Here is a 21,315-nt window from a genome sequence, read left to right on the forward strand (position 1 = left end):
GGCTGGGCGAGGGCAGAGACAACGGGGCAGAAGAAGACAGCCAGAGACCACGCCTCTCTGGGAATAAAGAGCGAGGGGGAGGGCGTTTAATCTCGTTGATGATTGGCTCTTATCCCTGGCCAATCATGAGCAGCGATTGATTTTTTTTTTTTTTTAAACAGTGATGACCCGCCTCCCCAGAGGCTTTGACGCCACGTTTACAAATGAGGATCGGTTACGTAAGAGAGATGGGCCGGGCAGCCAATGAGAGCTCGGGGCGCTCATGGGCGGGTGAGGCCGCTGCCAGGTTCGGGGCGGAAGGAACGTCTCCGGCTAAGACGGAACGAAAGATGGCGGCGGAAACGCTGCTGTCCAGCCTGTTGGGGCTGCTGCTGCTGGGGCTCCTGTTCCCTGCGCCCCTGACGGGTGGCGTCGGGAGCCTGAATCTGGAGGAGCTGAGCGAGATGCGCTATGGCATCCAGATCCTGCCGTTGCCTGTCATGGGAGGGCAGGTGAGGGGGGCGTGGGGGCGAGGGTCCTGTGCAAAGAGGAAGGGGGCGCGCACGGTGAAGGAGGAAGGGCAGCTGCGAGCCCGGCGCCGGAGATGGAAAGGGGACGGCGAAGAGGAGGTGGTGTTTCTCCCAGGACCGCCGGGGATCGCGGGCAGACCCGCGCCCCTGGGGACCAGGCACCGGCAGGGGTGGGGCTTCCCGCCGTGGACGTCCCTCCCGGGTCACGGTGAAAGCAGCCCGGGCTGCCCGGTGGGGAAGTGAGAGCGCCCTTAACCTCCCCCCCTCCCCGCTCCCCGCACGCAGCTGGAGGGCTCGCGGCTTTATTCTCTCTTCCGACTGGGCACTTCCCCAGGGTCTGAAGAGGGATCTCGTTGTTCTCGATCCCAGCCTCTGCCTCCCTGCCCCCCTCCCCGACCCTTCTTTCCCAGAGCCAAGCTTCGGACGTGGTGGTGGTGTCGTCCAAGTACAAGCAGCGCTATGAGTGCCGCCTGCCAGCTGGAGCTATTCACTTCCAGCGTGAAAGGGAGGAGGAGGCACCTGCTTACCAAGGGCCCGGGATTCCGGAGTTGTTGAGCCCAATGAGAGATGCTCCCTGTCTGTTGAAGGTGAAAGGACCCGGGGTGGGTGGAAGGTAGTCTTGAGCTGGAGTTGCTAGGGAAGGAGTGCGTCCTGGGGTGGGGGTGGGTGGGGGGACTGTGGAAGTTAAGGGGCTACTGGTGTACTAGATATGTTTACGGACAGGAAGCGTGGGGGAGCAGAGAGACTCGTGTGCATCCACAAATGACCCATTTGCAGGATGTGGGGAAGGGTTACAATAAAAGATCTCAAAGCAGGTTGAACCACGATCAAAGTAATAAAGAGGGGCCGTGGTGGGACTGCAGAAGCAGGAGCCCACCCAGAATGCCAGCGTCTGCCCCTGTCGCTCTTCATCTCAGGAGTCCACTGTAGTTGGGGACGTTCAATTAATACTTGAACCTGTGGGAGTCTTCATCCGAGAGCTTCAAGGATACCATGATTTCTTACCTTTATGGAGGGCGGGGAGGGACTCTTGTCTGTGACCCCAGGCTGGACCCCATAGCATGGTCCTGCCTCATCCCTCCCCTGACAAAAAGAAAAAGAAAAGGGAAAGAAAGGGCAGGTGTGGAAAGCAGTCATACTTTAGATGTGCGTCTCCAGCCGTGGAAGGAAGACAGCTGCCCTTCTCACAGAGTCTGGAGAAGGAATGAGAGGGCAGAGGGGATAAGGACTAAATGGCAGTTTAAGTGTCTGGGAGCCAGGGGACTGTGGTCTCAAAAAGAAGGATGTTCATGCCCCATGGTTGTTTGTTTTTCATTCGTCAGACCAAGGACTGGTGGACGTATGAATTCTGTTATGGACGCCATATCCAGCAGTACCATATGGAAGGTGACTCACTCTTACATTTCCCCCGAGCCTTCACCATCAGGTGTGGAAGGTGATCTCCCTCCCAGTCCTCTTCCTTCTAGACTTCATAGTGAGAATAATGCACTTTACCCGTGGCTTCTCTTCCAGACTCCGAGGTCAAAGGTGACGTCCTCTACCTCGGCTATTATCAGTCAGCTTTCAACTGGGATGATGAAACCGCCAAGGTAACAAGGGGTGTGGGGTCAGGCCAAGCTGCCCAGGCAACGAGGGAGGGTCAGATTTAGCTGGAGTGTTTCCTGGGGTTTGGCGCCCATCAAGACCACGTTCCCCTGGGACCTGGAGTCCTGCGATCCCCAGGTTCCTGCGGGAGGCTAGTGCTGTTCTTCCGTGTGGTTTCTTTTTCTCATACCCTCTCCACCCTGCCTGGCGTTCCCTCCAGGCCTCCAAGCAGCATCGGCTGAAACGCTACCACAGCCAGACCTATGGCAACGGGTCCAAGTGTGATCTCAACGGGAGGCCCCGAGAGGCCGAAGTTCGGGTAAGACTCCAAAGAAGGCAGGAAAAGGGTCCCCAACTCACAGTCTAACTTCTCTGGGAGGGAGGCAGTCAGGTGTCAGGCCCAGATCTAGTTGGCAGCTAGATGCCATTGTCTGGGTTTTCAGAGGTAATTTAATTCTGCATTTCCCATATGCTACCCTCAGGGCCTCCAGCCGTATTTAATCTTTCCAGCATTTCTCCTTACGTTCACCTGAGCTGTTAATGTTAGTGTCTGTCTTTGACTCCTCAAGCTCTGGAGGTAGCATTGAGGTGCTGGTCTTAACTCTTCTGGGAAAGTGGGAGCAAACAGGAAGCGCCTTCATGGGTGGAAGGACCTGGGTGGAGTAGGGGACGACGCTAACATAAGACATGAGTCTGAAGAAAGTCATGAAGGCGGTGGTTCTCAACCTGTGGGTCGCGGCCCCTTCAAGGGATGGACTGGCCCTTTCACAGGGGTCCCATATCAGATAGGCTGCATATCAGATATTTTCATTACGATTCATAACAGTAGCAAAATTACAGTTATGAAGTAGCAACGAAAATAATTTCATGGTTGGGGGTCACCACAACACGAGGAACCGTATTAAAGGGTTGCAGCGTGAGGGAGGTTGAGAACCATGGCTAAGGGGTGAGGATGAGAAGGGAAGCGTCTCTTCTCTCTTCTAAGGATCTATTAAAGTTCTCTTCAGGGCGGGGCGTGGTGGCGCACGACTTTAATCCTAGCACTCTGGAGACAGAGGCAGGCGATCCCTGAGTTTGAGGCCAAGCCTGATCTACCTGGTGAGTTCCAGGATAGCTTCAAAAAACCGAAACCTCTCTTCAGTTGGGTATGGTAGCATATACCTGTAATCTCAGTAAGCTGGGAGGCTGAGGCAGGAGCATTGTGGGCTCAAGGCTTGCATGGACTACATGACAAAATATTGTACTAACAAACTAACAAACAAAAGAAAACCCTCCTTCGTCCTGTGGTTGGGACCCTTAATTCTCACCATCTTGGCCAATAGCCTCCTGACCAATGGTCCTTACCTCCCGGCCTATCGCTGAGTGGAGACAGGCAGGGGGCAGACAGGCAGATGTGTGCAGAAAAGCCGCTCCGTCTGCACCATCGTAGACACCTGCCAGCACTGGGTTTGTGTAAAATAGATGTGCACAGTCAATTGTGCACTAGCATTGGACACCCAACCCCGAGAGTGGGAAGAAGGTTCAGTGTTAGCAGTTATCCGTTGTATGGGTACTCCCTCCCGGCCCAGTCAAGCTCGGTATGACGTGGACCGTCTTGCTCCATGTGAGGTGGGGTGAGCTGGCTCCACTGTGCTGCCGTACGAATCCGCTGCCACCCCTGCCGGGTCCCGGAAATCAGTCAGTGCTTCTGCAGTGACTGCGTGGTGCTGGGAAGGGTGGGAAACAGCCAAATTCTGGATTTATGTTGTTCTTTAATTTTAATTTTTTTTAATTAATTTTATATAAAAGAGTAGGTTTCATTATAACACTTAAAAGTACTTAAAAAAGAAACTGCTTTTAAACTTTTTTTTTTTTTTTTAATGTGCATTGGTGTTTTACCTGTGCATGTCTGTATGAGGGTTTCAGATCCCCTGGAACTGGAGTTACAGACAGACATGAGCTGCCATGTGGGTGCTGGGACTTGAACCCTGGTCCTCTGGAAGAGCAGCCAGTGCTCTTAACCACTGAGCCATCTCTCCAGCTTCTGTTTTAAAGCTTTTTAAAAAAATATGTAGGTGTGTGTGTGCGTGCGTGTGTGTGTGTGTGTGTGTGTGTGTGTGTGTGTGTGTGTGTGTGTGTGCAGGTGCCCCGCCCTCGGGGGCCAGAGGGAGTCAGATCCCCTGGGGCTGGAGTTGCAGGCAGGTGTGAGCCCCCCATTCTGGGTCCTGCAAACCGAATCTCGTCCTCTGCAAGAGCAGTATGTTCTCTTAACCACCGAGCCGTCTCCCCAGCTCCTCCCAGCATTTTCGGTGTGTATCATTGTACTTCGCTTCTATCGGCTCCCCACGGTGCTGTAGATTCGGTGTTGAGTTGGACATGGGGCCGAGTGAAGGATGGTTATGACCGTTTGTTTTATCGTCAGCAGCCGCAGTGATGGAATTGCCGTTTATGACAGTGTGAAGGAGCAGGCTGGAGAAGGAAGATGGGTGGGGTTTGTGCATATGGAGGTCAGAGGCCGGTCAGACATCCCACTGGTGATCTGCAGTCGCAATTAGCTCTGTGAACGAAATCTAGGCTGGAGATAAAAATACGCATCGTGTTTCTGTCACAGTGGCCTTGTCCCTCTGCTGGGAATGGCGTAGCGTTCTTCAAATGGCTGGCTCTGTTCCTCCAGTCAGGTTATGCTCGAATGATACCTTGTGTGGATACACAAACACAGGTCCCCTTTCATCCTGGTGAGCATTTATAGTGTTTTATATTCTTTAACGTCAGGATCATAAACTGGCCATGGGGTGGCTCAGTCCTATAATCCCAGCACTTAGGAGTCTGAGACAGGGGATGACTGCCAAGTTTGGGGCCAGCCTGGGCTCCATCGTGAGTTCTCGGCCATTCTGGGTTACAGAATGAAAGGCTGTCTCAGAAACAAACAAGAACATGTGCCATTGCCTGAGATGCTCCTGCTTTAACATCTGCACTAAAAAGAGCCCTAAGAAGGGAGGGTCTATTCCTGTCCGGTTTCTCCCAGTTCCTGGGATGGTGCCCGAGTATTCACTCAGTGAACAGAATGAATGACAGCGAGTTCAAGTGCTTCCTTCCTTCCTTCCTTCCTTCCTTCCTTCTTTCTTTTTGAGACAGGATCTCTATGTAGCCTTGGCTGTTCTGGAACACTCTATGTAGACCAGGCTGGCCTCGAACTCACAGATTTTCTTGCCTCTGCCTCTCAAGTGCTGGGATTAAAGGCCTGCGCCACCATGCCTGACCTCAAATGTTACCTTGGTTGACTCACCCCGAAAGTCTGTTCTGTTCCTTCAGTGATTCGTATGCAGATAGCCACATCCATGTGTGAAATCCGTTATCACACTGGATTGTATCCTAGCACTTGGCTGTATGGCATCTTCCCTGTCCACTGAACACACGCCCTGTACCTTGGGATAGAGAGGTGACTGAGTCATTGTCTTTGTCCTTAGGAGACAGGTGTTCACGGAACGGGGGGGGGCAGGATCAGTACCATCCAGGTGAGGTGCGCACCACAGGAAGGCAGGCAGGGGAACTAAGTGGGAGGTAAAAGGAAGGCCTGCTAAGAAAGTGACCTTTGAACTGATCATTGACACAAGTGTGGTCAGCAGGTGTAGAGGCTAGGGAGGGAGGAGGTGGCCCTGGCGGGCGGGCGGGAAGGGCCCTCAGGTGCCGAAGGAAGGCTTTGGAGAGTCACAGGGATGGGAAGGCTCATCCTGAGGAAGGATGTGGGAGATGGAGTGGGAGCTGTTAGGAGACAGGACGTGGGTTTCGAGTGGCTTCTTGCTGGGAGCCAGAGACAGGTGACAGGCCCAGAGAACAGGCCCAGAGAGGAGGTGAGGAGTCGGTGAGGGAAGGAGTGAGCCAGGTACAGTGGTCGGGAGGATCCTGCAGCCGGACTGACTCACAGCCAGTGTTTCTTAATTGATACAGAATTCAGTAAGCAGGGATGCATTCATGTTCCAAAACACAGGTCATATCATTTTTGTGTTTGGACATGTGTTTTACTTCCTCTTGTTCATTTTTAGTCGTCATTGATAAACTATGAGAGAGCAGAGTTACCTTTTCCTCAATTTCGGACATCATTGATAAACAGATCGTTTATATTCATTAACCCCATAACCCAGTTTTTAAGAATCTAGAGGCAGATGACAGCCTGTGCTCAGGCCAATAACTCTGGTTGCTTCAAGGATGCTAGACCAAAAAAAAAAAAAATCCAAACCAGCCCAGGCAGATTACCATGTCCCAAGCAGTGCATTATTAACTCTTTTGTTGTTTTTGGTTTTGTTTTTTTGTTTTGTTTTGTTTTTCTGAAACAGGCCTTCTCTGTGTAGCTTTGGAGCCTGTCCTGGATCTCACTCTGTAGACCAGGCTGGCCTCGAACTCACAGAAATCAGCCTGGCTCTGCCTTCCAAGTGCTGGGACTAAAGGCGTGCGCCGCTGCCGCTGCCGCCACCGGAATATTATTAACTCTTAATGATCAGAGTGCCCAAGAAAAATCCTCAGGCCAAAGCTGCTGCAGTTATTATTTAAATTCTGGCATAATACAATGTTCATATTTTATATCCTTATAGACTTCGTTTATGTGTCGAATCCTGGCATTCTCTTCTTTGCTCATACGACACCAGAGTGGCTCTGCATGTGCTGACTTTTCTAAGAAAGGGAGATCTTGACATCTCATCCTTTTATCATCTTTCCATCTCATACTTTAATGTAAGTCTTGTGTAGGGCAGAGGTAACTCCAGCCAATCTAACTTTGTTGCTGTACATGTCATGTAACTGTCTGAGCGTACAGTGGGAAGAGGCTTGAGGTCTGATCTGTGGCCAACTTCTCTAGCCCGCTGAGTCTTGTTGACCTTTTTAAGTTTACTTTGTTTTGATTATGTCGTTCCTAAGTAAGTACAGGGACAGATGTTTCAAGAGTGTCTCATAGCCTCATAAAGACACTTATGGATTCTTGCTGGGCGGTGGTGGCACACACTTTTAATCCCAGCACTCGGGAGGCAGAGGCAGGCGGATCTCTGTGAGTTTGAGGCTAGCCTGGGCTACAGAGTGAGTTCCAGGACAGCCAGAACTGTTTCACAGGAAACCCTTTCTCCAAAATACAAAAACCAAAAGAGAGAGAGAGAGAGAGAGAGTGAGTGAGTTAGTTCTGGATTCTTTATGTGTGTCACAACCTCCAAGGTGCAAGGAAGATCTTCAAGTAGATAAGGTTATCTCCCTAAAAGCAGGAGAGGTAGTATGCTCAGGACCTTCCTGGGGAAATTTAAAAGCAATACTCCTGGGAGAAGGCATAAATGATATAGAAGACATTTTCCATCAATCCAATATCCCCAAATTGTACAAATGTTAAAAGTGCCCCAAGTATCTAGCAGGTGGAGATGATAACCAAAGGTGGCATGGCAGCCACCACGTGGCTCAGCTCTGCTGGATCCTTGTCATGCAGCTGAGCTGGCTTTGTGACTTCTGCCGTTCCATCTAGATATGGCTGTGCCAGCTCTGTTCTTGGGCTGAGCCATGAGACAGTGGGAAGTGGGTAATAAACAGGATGATGAGACATGTTCGCTCTGGCTTATAACCAACGATTGAGCGACCAGTTAGGTAATATGGTAATCCAGATGAGAAATAAAGATGACCGGGGGTGAGAAGCGGACTTCTGGAGAGGGGTTAGTGAGAAAAGTCAACAGCATAAGAGGAAAGACTTGAGAGTGATTCTTGGGTAGATGGTGGGCAGAGGAGGAGCGTGGCAAAGGGAAATGGTGAGTCTGGTTTTCCATGATACTTCTAGTGACTTTCGGGCATGGGTGGGAGCGGAGATTTCCAAGAGGAGGGAGATCCGTGGATCTGGAGAGATCAAATCACAGCCAGGGTGTGATCCTCATCTGTAGATGTGGAAGCCATGGGTGTGGATGAAATATACACTGATGAAATTGTTGAGAAAGTAGGGTAAAAGCTGGACGTGTTGACTTGCACCTGTAATCCCAACACCCTAACCCTAAAGCTGAGGCAGGAGGATTGAGATTTGGAGACAAGCCTATGTCTGAGGAAGCCATCATAGCGTTCTAGAGAGCAAGTAGAGAGAGACTTTCCTAAGAAATGGCCTCAGAAAGTGATACTGTGCCACAGGACCCAGGAAGGACAGATTTCAAGGAAGGACAGGGCCATGGTGCTGGCTACATCAAAGAGGAGGAAGACTCGACGGCCGTGGGTGGTCATAGGCATTTAGGAAGATCCAGGCAGGCACGGGGTATGAAGGGCACCGGGTGAAAGTGTGAACCCTTTACTCCCTGTCGCCCTGGCCGGCACACCGGAGCGTGACGATGGTCGTTGGTGATCTCTCCTGAAGCGGTTTCAGTGGTGCGTGCCTAGGCTATGGAGTGAGACTCTATCTTAAAAAATAAACGATGATGATGATGATGTAGTCTCTGGGAGCAATATGGGATTAAATGAAGTTGGATCCGGATCTCAGATATTTGTGATTCTAGCAGTATCACAGGCTGGTTTTTCTTCTTCTTAATTATGACAAGCTCAAACAGAGCAGGCTGCTTCCGAGAGGACTGATGCTGCTATTTTCCACCTTGGCTTTGAACCTCTTGCTGTTGTCATTGTTTTGGCCTTGGGAAGAGGGTTTTTAAGACAGGGCCTTGCTATATAGCCAAGCCTGGCCTCAAACGTGGGATCCTCCAGTCTCTGCCTCCCGGGTTCTGGAATTACAGGCATGCACCTCTACATCCAGTCTATGTTCTGTTTGGAGGGGGAGTTAAGACGCCAATGCACAGTGAAACCTAACCTCCCCTCCTTCTAGAGAGTGCAGTTGACCTTTTCCATGTATTTTTATTATAAATATACATACATCACAGAAAATGTACATTGTTGGGTTTGGGCTTTTTGTTTGTTTGTTTTGTTTCAAGATAGGGTTGCCCAGGCTGGCCTCGAACTCACAGAGATCTGCCTGCCTCTGCCTCCCAAGTTCTGGGATTAAAGGCATGCGCCCTCACACTTAGCTCTGATGTTCTGAGGCTCATTGCTGCCGTGGGGGTCACTGGGCAATGTACAGGTTCCCTGGGGAAACAAGAAACAGAACCACGTGCTATAGGAACACATGTCCTGTGAATGAGTCGGAGCCATTGCCCCTTTTTTTGGTGACCTGCCTTTTGCATGTAGAGACATCCTTCTAATGTCTTATTATTTTTATTGTGGGAAAGAATTCGTACTACCCAAGTTACCAGTCTTACACTCAGGTGTACAGCGTGGCGGCACTGGGTATATCCCCGATGTTGTGTACCCGCAGTTGCTGTTTCCAACCTTTGCGTCATTCCCAACAGAAGTACTTCTCCGTAAGTGGTAATTCCCCGTTCCTCGCTTCCCCGCTTCCTTCTGCTTTTCCCTGTGTGGATATGCCAGTTCCATACAGTACCTCATGTGCTTAGTCAGGGTTCCTATTGCTGAGGGGGGAGGAAAGGGTTTATTCGGCTTACACTTCCACAGCACTGAAGGCAGTCAGGACAGGACTCAAGCAGGGTGGGAACCTGGAGGCAGCAGCTGAAGCAGAGGCCGTGGAGGAGGGCTGTTTACTGTCTTGCTCACCATGGCTTCACCAGCCCAGGGATGGCATCTCCCACAGTGGCCTAGATCCTCCGCCATCAATCACTAATTAGGAAAATGCCCTACAGGCTTACCTACAGCCTGATCTTATGGAGGTGTTTTCTCAATTGAGGTTCCCTCCTCTCAGATGATTTTAGCTTGTGTCAAGTTGACATAAAACTAGTCAGCACATCATATAAGTAGGATTATAAAATATTTGTTCCAGTGTGTTGTTTTCAACCATGACATAGTATTTATGGAGATCTATTCCTTTGGTGGCTTCATGTTCCACCTTCTGTAGATATCCCACGTGTCTGCTTGTTCATTTGTCACTCGGTGCACACCTGAGGGTCACCACCACTGAGCTGTTGTGAGCGGTGTGGGTGCACACAAGCCCCTTTGACTGTGTTTTCAGGGTTTGATTGGTCTCTACCTAGGAGTGGATTGGACTGCTGCATTTGTTTAGTGTTTAAGGATCTGCTGACAGGTTCTCCACAGCAGCCGCCTCCTTTCACATCCCTCTGGCAGTCCTGAGGGGCCGGACTTCCCTCTACTTTCCGGGATCCTTCTTTAATTGAAAACATTGTGTGAAGCCTGCCCGGTCTGCAGAGTGAGTTTGAGGACCACCAAGGCTGCGACACAAAAGAAGCCCTGTCTCAAAAAAACAAAACAAAACAGAGACTATTATGATGGTATGTATATGTGTGTGAGATACGTGTTGTGCTTATGGGGGGGGGGCAGGCCGTGGGTGTGTTTGGAGGTCAGCGGACACTTTGAGGAGTCCCAGGGATTGAACTCGGGCCGCCGGGCTTGTGCTTCAGGTGCGTTTGCCCAGTATCTTAGTGCTCTCTCGCTGTGAGGACACCGTGACCAAGGCAACTTTGACACAGGGAAGCATCTAATTGGGGGCCTTGCTTAGTTTCAGTGACACACTTCCTTCCACAAGGCCGCACCCCCCAATCCTTCTAGTCCTTTCTAACAGCTCTGCTCCCAGTGCTAAGCCTTCCCACGCACAGGCCTTCGGGAGCTGTTCTTGTTCAAACCACCACACCCTCTGAGCTGTCTCTAGCCCAATTGTTAGTTTTCTTCCTTCGTGTGTATCTGTGCACCACATGCATGCAGTGCCCAGAGAAGCCAGAAGATGGCGTCGGATTCCCTGAGAATCAAGCCTGGGTCCTCGGTAGGAGCAGCCAGTGTGCTTAACCTCTGGGCTCTCTCTAGCCCACCTCTTTGCTTCTCGAGATCGTCTTGCTGTGTAGTTGATCTGGCCTTGTGCCCATGATCCTCCTGCCTCAGTCTACTGAGTGCTGGGATATAGGCGTGTTTACCACACCTAAATGTGTCTCATTTCTGTCTTGTGAATTCTTAAAAATTGAATCAGGTCTCACGATGAACCCCCAGAAGGCCCAGGACTTACTACGTAGACCAGGCTAGCCTCAGATGCATAGAGATCTGTCTGCCTCTGTCACTGGGGTGCTGGGATTAAAGGCGTGCACCACATATGCCTGGCCTGGGTTTCTTTTTAACCCTTACACATTTCATTTTTGTATGCCTCTGGAGTAATAGAGCTGGTCCTGGTGGGCATCCTTGACGTGTTCCTGATTTAATATTTTTGTAGATTTGTGTCGGTGCGTGCTGTATGTTGTATGCATATGTTTGTGTGTATGTGTAGGCATGGGCAGAGAGGCTAGAGGTTGACGTCTTTCTCTATCGCTGCCCACCTTCATCTTTTGAGCAGGGTCTCACACCCAACCCGGAGCTCACTGATTTGGCTGGTCAGGGCTCCAGGGATCTGCCTGTCTCTCCGTCCCAAGGGCCGGGATTATAGGTGCTGTGCCCGAGCTTCATGTGAAAGATGGGTGTCTGCACTCGGTGGGGGTCTGCACTCGATGATGAGGGTCTGCGCTCAGTGGTGGGGGTCTGCACTCGATGATGGGGGTCTGCACTCGGGCACCCATGCTTATGGAGCCATCATCTCCCAGCCCTTCCCTGACTTTGTTAGATTTACTTGTCTTTTTTTATGTGTATGAATGCTTTGTGTGTGCGTGTGCGTGTGCGTGTGCGTGTGTGTGTGTGTGTGTGTACCACATGCATGCCTGGTAGGAAGAGAACACCGGATCCCCTGGTGGTGAAGTGATAGTTATGAGCTGCCATGTGGATGCTGGAACAAAATCCAGGTCCCCTGAAAGGACAAGTGCTTGTGTCTGCTGAGCGACCTCTCTAACCCCCGTGCCCACTTTAGGGGACGTTTCAGTCGTAGCATGTTCTCCTGTAGGTGTTTTTGCTGTTTTGGTTTGGTTTTTAAGCTGCCCTTTATCGGGAGAATGAGGTTTAGTGCTGTTCCTAGTTGGCTGATGGGTGGTGTGGGATTTTCCCACTGGCGTCTCCTATAGTCGGGAACATGTTCATGTGTCGTGTGTGTTCGTTTTGTTTTTCATCTTTGATTCTTTTCTATAGTGAGTTGAGTTGTATCCTAAAGCTCTTTGTTTATTCGCTACATTTCTGTAGTAATGTACGGTCATAATCGTGTTTAAATACACATAAAGGGTCAGGCGGTGGTGGCGCACGCCTTTAATCCCAGCACTTGGGAGGCAGAGCCAGGCGGGTCTCTGTGAGTTCGAGGCCAGCCTGGTCTACATTGAGGTCAGTTTTTAAGTTGACACACTCGTTGTGCGTGGTAGGTGTCATAGGACATCGCTGTGTTTTATCCCCTCCTCTTCCCCTCCTCTTCCACGCCTGCCTCTCTCCAGTCAGCTTTGTCCTCATAGGCAGTTCCTCTTCTCCTTTCCTGTTATGTCTGCATGTACATGAGCGCATGTATCGTATAAAAATCCGCGATCTGCAGATATGGGATATTTGCCCTTTTTGAGACTGACTTAATTCACTTAATATGATTACTTTCAGTTGAATACATTTTCCTATAAACAGCATGGGGTTGTTTGAGTAAGAATGGCCAGCTGGGTGGTGGTGGTGGTGGCGGCGGCGGCGGCGGCGGTGGCGCACGCCTTTAATCCCAGCACTCGGGAGGCAGAGGCAGGCGGATCTCTGTGAGTTCGAGGCCAGCCTGGGCTACAGAGTGAGATCCAGGACAGCCAGGGCTGCAGAGAAACCCTGTCTGGGTGGGGGTATGAGAGGTGAGAATGGTCCCCAAAGTCTCGTGTATTTGAAGCTTAGTCACCGGGGAGTAGAACTACTTGAAGGACTAGAAGGACTGGGAGGTGTGGCCTTGTTGGAGGAAGTGGGGATGGACTTTGGGTTTCAAAAGCCCACACCAGGCCCACGCGCCCACTGCCTGTGCATGAGGATGCGAAGCTCCTGACCCCTGCTCCAGCACGCCACCATGCTCCTCGCCATGATGGACGGAGCCTCTGAAACTGCAAACAAGCCTCCAGTTAAATGCTTTCTGTAATAAGAGTTTCGCTGGTCATGGTGTCTCTTCACAGCAACAGGACAGTGACTAAGACACAGCATGTCTTTGTTGTTGTTGTTTGGTTTTTTGGTTTGGTTTGTTTGGGGGTTTGGTGTTTTTATTTTTAGAGACAGGGTTTCTCTGTGTAGCTTTGCATCTTTCCTAGAACTTGCTCTGTAGACCAGGCTGGCCTCCAACTCATAAAGATCGTCCTGCCTCTGCGTCCTGAGTGCTGGGATTAAAGGTGTGTGCCAGGTATGTGTGTGTGTGTGTGTTAAGATTTATTTATTATGTATACAGTGTTCTGCCTGCATGTATGTGTGCAGGCCAGAAGAGGGCACCAGATCTCATTACAGATGGTTGTGAGCCACCATGTGGTTGCTGGGAATTGAACCTGGGTCCTCTGGAAGAGCAGCCAGTGCTCTTAACCTCTGAGCCTCCTCTCCAGCCTGTATCTTTGTTTTTTTTATGGCTGAAAAGTAATTCAATCGTGTGTGTACAAACCACATTGTCTTTATCCACTCCTCTAGTGTTTTGGACACCTGGACTTAGCGGTAGTGTACTAAGCTGAAGCAAGCATGGTCTGCAAGGATCTCAGTGTGTGTTGGCTTAGAGTCCTGGCGAATGCCCGGGAGTGGTGTGGTTAGGTCATAGATAATATATTTTTTACTTACACATTTTGTTTGTTGAGATAGGGTCTCAGTGTGTACCCTTGCTGACCCAGAACGCACTATGTAGACCAGGCTGGCCTCGAACTCACAGAGATCTGCAGGTCTCTGCCTCCTGCGTGCTGGGGCTCAAGGCGTGTGCCACCCCGCCCGGCTGTTTTTAGAGTCTGAGGAGCCTCCGTTCTGACTTCCGTGGTGACTGGATGTCTCCATTCCCACCAGCAGTCCTCTGCAGACGCTTGTTTATGGGCACCATTCTGAGTAGGGTCGGATGGAGTCTTGTGGAGTTTGATTTGCAGCTCCCCAGGGCTGCCGGGGTGGATGTTTTTTCACGTTCACTGGCCATTTGAACCTTATCTTTTGAGAACCGTCCCATCTCATTAGCCATTTTTTTAGATTTTCTTTTTTCTTTTTTTTCTTTTTTTTTTTTTTTTGGTTTTTCGAGACAGGGTTTCTCTGTGTAGCTTTGCGCCTTTCCTGGAACTCACTTGGTAGCCCAGGCTGGCCTCGAACTCACAGAGATCCGCCTGGCTCTGCCTCCCGAGTGCTGGGATTAAAGGCATGCGCCGCCACCACCACCAGGCTTTAGATTTTCTTGTTGTAGCTCCTGAGTCCTTTGTGTAATGTAGACACCACTGTTCCTCTGTTGGATAGTCAGCTAGTAAAGATTTCCTCCTTCTCTGTGGGCTTTTTTCTGAGTCTCGTCACTCACTGTTTCTTTGGCTGTGCAGAGACTTCTAAGATGCAGGTGGCCCTCTGGGACTTACTTATTTTCCTGTTTTATGTATGAGTGTTCTGATTGCATGTGTAGCTACGTGCCATGTCCATGCCTGGTGTCTGAGTGAGGAAATTAGACGTAGGCATGTGATTCACATAGTGAAAACCTTGTCTCAAAATGAGAAAGCAGAAGCAAACGCAGGACATCGCTGCTGCCGGTACCGCCTGCTGCGCGGTGGACCACAGACCCCGGTTCTCCTGAGCGTAGCGCCATGGCTGTTACTCAGCTTATCTCCCTGCCTCTGCCCTGCTCCCCCTGCCTCTGAAAACCACTCTAACATGCTCACCTCTGTAAGATCAGTTTACAGTGTTTTCTCTTTGTTTGTTTGTCGTTGTTTTTTAAGTTTTAAACATGTGAGTGAGATCATGAGGTACCTGTCTTTCTGTGTCTGGTTTATTTTACTTAGGAGAATAACTGGAGTTCATCCACAATGTTACAAGCAACAAAATTTTAGGCTTTTATGGCAGGATAGCATTCTGTTGTACAATTTAGCTACATTGTGTATGTGGTATATACATATGAAAATATTCTTATATGTGTGCGTTTGTGTGTGTCTGTGTGTGAGTGTATTTGTAGGTTGTCTTTTTATTTTTATTTTTTGAGACAGGTTTTCTCTGTGTAGCCCTGGCTGTCCTGGACTCACTCTGTAGACCAGGCTGGCCTCAAACTCACAGAGATCTTCCTGCCTCTGCCTCCTGAGTACTGGGATTAAAGATGTGTGTCACCACTGTCTGGCTTCCATATTGAGTGTCTTATTCTATCACTCTGTACCAGTTTTTTAAAACTTTATTTTCATTTTTATGTATATGTTTTGGCTTACAGTATGTCTTTGTACCATGTGTGCCTAGTACCCAAGGACATCCGAAGGGGCCATCAGATCCCCTGGAGCTGGAGTTACAGATGGTTGTGACCTCCATGTGGGTGCTGGGAGCCGAACCCAGGTCCTCTGCCACAGTGTGCATGTGCAGTCGGGACAACTTGCAGGAGTCAGTCCCCTCCTTCCACCTTTGGGGTCCTGGGGCCCGGACTGAGATGGTCAGGTTTGATAACAGGCATCCTGACCTGTTGAGCCTTCTCGTCAGACCCCTGCACCTTGTTTTTTGAGACAGGTCTCCCATTGACTCTGCAGCTCATCGGTTCAGCTGTCCTGGCTGGCCAGCAAACCCCCAGGGTGTGGGCACCTTTCCAAACAAGCCATCTCCCCAGCCCCTCACGCCAGACATTTGTCCATCTATCATTTGATAGACACTTAGACTACACCCATATCATGACTGTTAGGACTGTGTTGTATCGTGTCTCTTCAGCGTGCTTTCTCTCTCTATTTATTCATTTGAGACAGGTTTCATGTAGCGTAGGCTGGCCTCAGGCTTACTATATAGCTGAGGATGGCCTTGAACTCCTAACTCTCCTGCATCTCCCTCCCAAGTGTGTGACCCACCACGCCCTGTTTATGTGGCCTGGGCACTAATGTACGGCTCTGTGTCGCTGGGCATGGTCTCCTACCTGTGCTGCGTCCGCAGCCATGGGCAGCGCACCTTCCCTTCCCAACGTGGGATCACCAGATCGTACGACAGCCTTGTTTGTAATTTGTTGAGGAATCTCCACACTAATTTCCGTAATGGCTGCAGTAATTTACTTTCCCATCAGCAGTGTGTAAGATCCCTGTTCTCCACAGCTGGCCAGCTGTTGGCCCCTTTTCTTTTGTTAAAACGGTTCCGTCTGGAGTGAGGTGACATCTGGCTGTGGTTTCAGTTTGCCTTTCCCTGATAACTAGAGACGATGAACATTTTTTTTTTTTTTTTTTTTTTTTTTTTGGTTTTTCGAGACAGGGTTTCTCTGTGTAGCTTTGTGCCTTTCCTGGAACTCGCTTTGGAGACCAGGCTGGCCTCGAACTCACAGAGATCCACCTGCCTCTGCCTCCCGAGTGCTGGGATTAAAGGCGTGCGCCACCACTGCCCAGCGACGATGAACATTTTTAAAAACACTTGCTGGCCATTTGTTTATCTGCTTTTGTGAAATAGTCAGTTTGCCCTGTTGCCTTTTTCCTTCTTTTTTAGTTAGGGGATGCTGCTAGATTTGTTGCTCATTTTTAACCAAGTCGTCTGGTTTTGGCTGTTGTTGTGTGAGTTCCTTGTATATTCGGATATTAACCTCTTGACAGATCCTATTCTGAGGGTCGTCTTTTCACTGTTTTTTTTTAAACTACATTTTTTTTTTTTTTTTTTTTTTAAGACAGGGTTTCTCTGTGCAGCCCTGGCTGTCCTGGATCTCGCTCTGTAGACCAGGCCGGCCTCGAACTCACAGAGATCCACCTGCCTCTGCTTCCCGAGTGCTGGGATTAAAGGCGTGCGCCACCACCGCCCGGCTCTACATTTTATTTATTGTGTGTGCGTACATATGTGTGTGTGCCACATGTGGAGATGAGAGGACAACTCCTGCTACTGTGGACCCCCCGGGAGTGAACTCAGGTGGTCGGCCTGGATCACGTGCCCTCTCGCTGGCCCCACCTCACCCGGCAGACGATTCCGTCTGATGGCATGGTGTATTTTAATTGACTTTTGTGTAGTTTTCATGAGTAAATTGGTCTTTAGTTTTCTTTTTTTTGTATTGTCCTTGTTTTGGCATCCATGTATGTTAACTTCAGAAACTCTTTTGAGGAGCACACCTGATTTTTAAAAATGAATTAACTGATTGATCTAGAGTATGCATGCATGTGGGGGTCAGAGGACGGCTTTGGGAGCTGGAGCTTGTCCACCTTCTTGAGGGAGACCTCCTCTCTCCCTCCCTCCTCCCTCCCTCTCCCTCCCTCCCTCTCTCCCTCTCTCCCTCTCTCCTCCCTCTCTCCCTCCCTCCCTCCCTCCCTCCCTCCCTCTCCCCTCTCTCCCTCTCTCCCTCCCTCTCTCCCTCCCTCCCTCCCTCCCTCCCTCCCTCTCCCCTCTCTCCCTCCTCCCTCCCTCCCTCTCTCCTCCCTCCCTCTCTCCCTCCCTCCCCCTCTCCCTCCCTCTCTTCCCTCCCTCCCTTCCTCTCTCCTCTCTCTCTCTCCTCCCTCCCTCTCTCCCTCCTCCCTTTCTCTCTCCCTCCCTCTCTCTGTCCCCCCCCATCTCTCTCTTGCTGCTTTGCTGCTGTTCTAGGTTGACTGGTCCAGTTCTCCTGTAGAAGCCTCTTCCCGGGTCTGAGTGACCCCGCCCCATGCCTTTGATTCCCTGGAACAGTTTGTTAGATAGATATTCTTAAAGAGTGGAATTCTGTAAAGCGGCCCCCTTCCTTCAACAAATGTGCAACAAAACCCATGGGGATAATTTTTTACTTCCTTTTTTAAAAAATTTATTTATGTGTGTACATGCACGCGTGTGTGCAGATGCCCACGGAGACAGCCTGGAGTAGTAAGTGCTCTTTACTGCTGGGCCCAGGATATTTTTTGCTTATTTTATGAGTTGTTTTTTTTTTTAAAGATTTTATTTTATTTTTATTTTTTATTCTTTTGAGACAGGGTTTCTTTGTATAGCACTGGCTGTCCTGGAACTCACTTTGTAGACCAGGCTGGCCTCGAACTCACAGAGATCTGCCCGCCTCTGCCTCCCAAGTGCTGGGATTAAAGGCACATGCCACCATCGCCCGGCTTTATTTTTATTTTATGCGTATGGGTGTTTTGTGTGTGTGTCTGTGCGCCACATGTGTGCAGTGCCCACAGAGGCTTAAAGAGGGTCAGGTCCCCTGGACCGGGAGTTACAGATGGTTGTGAGGTGCCATGTGGATGCTGGGTTCGAAATGATCCTCCGGAAGAGCAGCCAGTGCTCTTAACCACTGAGCCATCTCTCCAGCCATATTTTAAACTGTGCGTCTAGGCATGTATCTGCGACTCCCTCCACACACTGTTTTTCTGTTATGCGTCTGCATCATCATTTAACTAAATGGTTCCCTATGGGTGGATTTGTGGGTTGTCCTCCACCTGTTATTAACCTGGGGCTGCTGCAGTGAGCAGTCTTCTTGTACCTATAGAGTGGATGCAGATTGTATTCCTGGAAGGAGACTTGTGTGGTTTGGATATGTGCTGCCAAATTACCCTACTTAGGAGCACTGCTCTCCTCGGCGAGTAAGAATGCCAGGGTCTGTCTACACAGCCCTGCTGCCAGCCTGCTGTATTTTTAAACTTTTGGAGTTTGGCTAATCATTGACTATGCATCAGATAAAGAATTCTTTCTTAGAATGGTTTCATTTTGCTTTTCTCCTAAGAAAAGATTTGTAAGCTTACTTGTCTTTAAGAGTCTCTCGTCAGCCGGGCGGTGGGGGCGCAAGCCTTTAATCCCAGCACTCGGGAGGCAGAGCCAGGTGGATCTCTGTGAGTTCAAGGCCAGCCTGGTCTACAGAGCAAGTTCCAGGACAGGCACCAAAACAACACAGAGAAACCCTGTCTCGAAAAACAAAACAGAACAAAACAAAACAAAACAAAAAGAGTCTCTTGTCTGAGTCACTTAGCAGAGGCAAGAAGATCAGTGGTTTAAATTAGAAGTTCCAGGACAGCCAGGGCTACATCTCAAAACAAGCAAACAAGAGTCTTGTATCCCCTTTACACTTTGTTTTTTGTCTTTCTGTGTGGCTCTGGCTGCCCTGGAATTCACTCTGTAGACCAGGCTGGCCTCGAACCCAGAGATTCATAGTCTGCCTCTGCCTCGAGTGCTGGGTTAAAGACGTGCGCCACCACCACCCGCCTCCTTTACACCTTTCTTCTTTGCCCGTTTTCCTGGTGACTGGTGTGTGTGTGTGTGTGTGTGTGTGTGTGTGTGTGTGTGTGTGTGTGTCAGAGACCATCTTGTTAGCTTTGTAACTTTTCCCCACCGTGGTCCTGAGGACTGAATCTGTGGCTTTGACTTCCGGGTCACCTGTAACTTCCTGAGCAGAATGTGTCCCTCACTAATTTCCAGGCTCTTCTTTCCTAATTGTGCACTTAAAGCTATTCATTTTGGTCAGAATACTGTTTGGCTGCATCCTCCAGTTTCAATGCCTAGTATGTACATTTTCAGTATAATTTCTTTTTATTTCTTTTTTTAATTTTTTATGGTAAAAAAGTATATTTAGAATTAGCCAGCTGGACTCAGTTTAGATGATCCCAATTTTGTTGGCAACGTCATGATCAGGAGTCACCCGAACATATGCCTTCTTCTCTCCATCAGGCCTGATGAGGGTGGTGACTTGAGCCACATCAGTGTCACAGAGTTTCCCCACAGTCCGTTCGATTGGTGCTTGTTGGCCTTGACACCCACAATGAGCACAAGTGTGTTGTCTTCTCTCTTCTTCATGGATGACTCGGTGGTCAGGGGAATCTGGTGATGGCATGCATAGAGGCCAAGCTCAATTTTCCTGGGTGTGCTCTTTCGAGGGCATCTGGGCTGCCTCCAGAGCCGCAGGGTCTTGGGCCGCCAGAAGGTGGGTGACGTGCAGATCTTCTTTTTGTGGCTGTGGACGTCTTTCAACACCGCCTTCTTCACTTTCAAGGCCTTGGCTTTGGCTTTGGCAGGGGCTTCCTTCCTCACTTTTGGCGCCATCTTGTCGAAAAGCATTTTCAGTACCATTTCTACCTTGCTTCGGAACTCGGTTCTTAGTGTCTGTCTAAACACGAGTGTTTTGCTTTTGATGTCTTTGCCTTGGTTTGAGAGGCTGTTGTTTGTTTTTGTTTCTCTGAGACAGGATCTCACTGTGTCACCGTGGCCTCCAGTGCTGGGATCAGAGACGCGGCAAGATCAAGATCGATGTTCTCTTCTAAGTTATTTGCGGCATGAATGGCTTTTTCTGTTGAGACTTTGGGTATCTGTGTGGGGTTGACCATGGTCTTTTGCTTCCCTTTGTTTACAATATGGGTTGTTTGTTCCCCGCAGTGAGCCACAGTGACAAGGAACTGGCCACTTCCTGTCAGTCCAGGAGCTGCTTTGGGCGCTGCTGTGGAACCCAGGTGTCTTACTCTTTGGCCTTTTTTTTCTTCTTCCTTCCAGTTCAGGAAGCTGCCTATTACATTTCACGTGCTCAATCTGCAGGTTCATAGTCTTGGCAAAAAGCTCGTCTGTCTTGTTGTTTACAACACCAACAGCATGCTGGGTGACATGGTAGACCCAGGTTTGCCGTGGGGACCTGTATGGAGTGTTCCTTGCTGAACAGTGCTTGTTTCCTTTGTGTCTCTACGACCCTTCCTGTAGGTTCACATATATGTGGCCCAAAACCAACTCTGTGTGTTCTTAAAAAGTCTGGAGGACCTGTAGTGGGTGCCTCTCCTCGTTCCCTTTGTGTTTGCCGTTTGGTGAATTACCAGGCTAGCCCAGCAGGGAACCTCCTTGTGCGACCCGAGTCCAGGCTTGCACACTGAGGCCTCACTAAAGAACCCAAGGCCACACCACACAGCACAAGCTTGAGTTTTAGGTTAAGCGGACAGGCACACTCACTTCAGTGTGAGACCCGAGACACAGTGGATGCCCTGGGCACCCAGGCTTCCAGGATGACCCCATGCAATGGCTACTGGTTCTTTGCGGTTTTTAGCATAGGATCTCATGTAGCTTAGGCTGGTCTTGAACTTGTTATAAAGCCAGACATGACCTTGAACTCCTAATCTTCCTCCTACCTCTCATGTGCTGGGACTGTAAGTGTGTACCAACACACGGTTGCTTTTTAGAGGATGTTTGTGTTTGAAGTGTGGTTTCTCTGGTTACTCACTTGGGTATTCTCACCAGTACTGGGCGCAGTGACTGGTCACTTGTAGCTTCACTATTTGGAAGGCTGAGGCGGGAAGATCACTGAGCCTCG

The 21,315-nt window shown here is 49.8% G+C and overlaps 1 protein-coding gene and 1 pseudogene across 2 annotated transcripts in view; one reads left to right on the forward strand and one right to left on the reverse strand.

The window, feature by feature from the left end:
* Positions 1 to 291: 291 nt before the first annotated feature.
* Positions 292 to 21,315, forward strand: part of Os9 (OS9 endoplasmic reticulum lectin) — a 33,179-nt gene continuing 12,155 nt past the window's right edge. The window contains exons 1-5 of one of the 2 annotated variants that reach the window (XM_028886278.2): positions 292 to 491; positions 920 to 1,096; positions 1,832 to 1,895; positions 2,022 to 2,098; positions 2,314 to 2,412. In XM_028886278.2, coding sequence (XP_028742111.1) covers positions 330 to 491; positions 920 to 1,096; positions 1,832 to 1,895; positions 2,022 to 2,098; positions 2,314 to 2,412 — 579 coding nt within the window. In that variant the 5' untranslated portion in view covers positions 292 to 329. The remainder of the gene's footprint in view (positions 492 to 919; positions 1,097 to 1,831; positions 1,896 to 2,021; positions 2,099 to 2,313; positions 2,413 to 21,315) is intronic. The other variant, XM_028886279.2, reaches the window with a different exon arrangement.
* LOC114704812 lies at positions 19,576 to 20,069 on the reverse strand (annotated as a pseudogene).

The sequence above is a fragment of the Peromyscus leucopus genome, chromosome 18 (assembly GCF_004664715.2).
Source record: "Peromyscus leucopus breed LL Stock chromosome 18, UCI_PerLeu_2.1, whole genome shotgun sequence".
Classification (NCBI taxonomy): Eukaryota; Metazoa; Chordata; class Mammalia; order Rodentia; family Cricetidae; genus Peromyscus; species Peromyscus leucopus.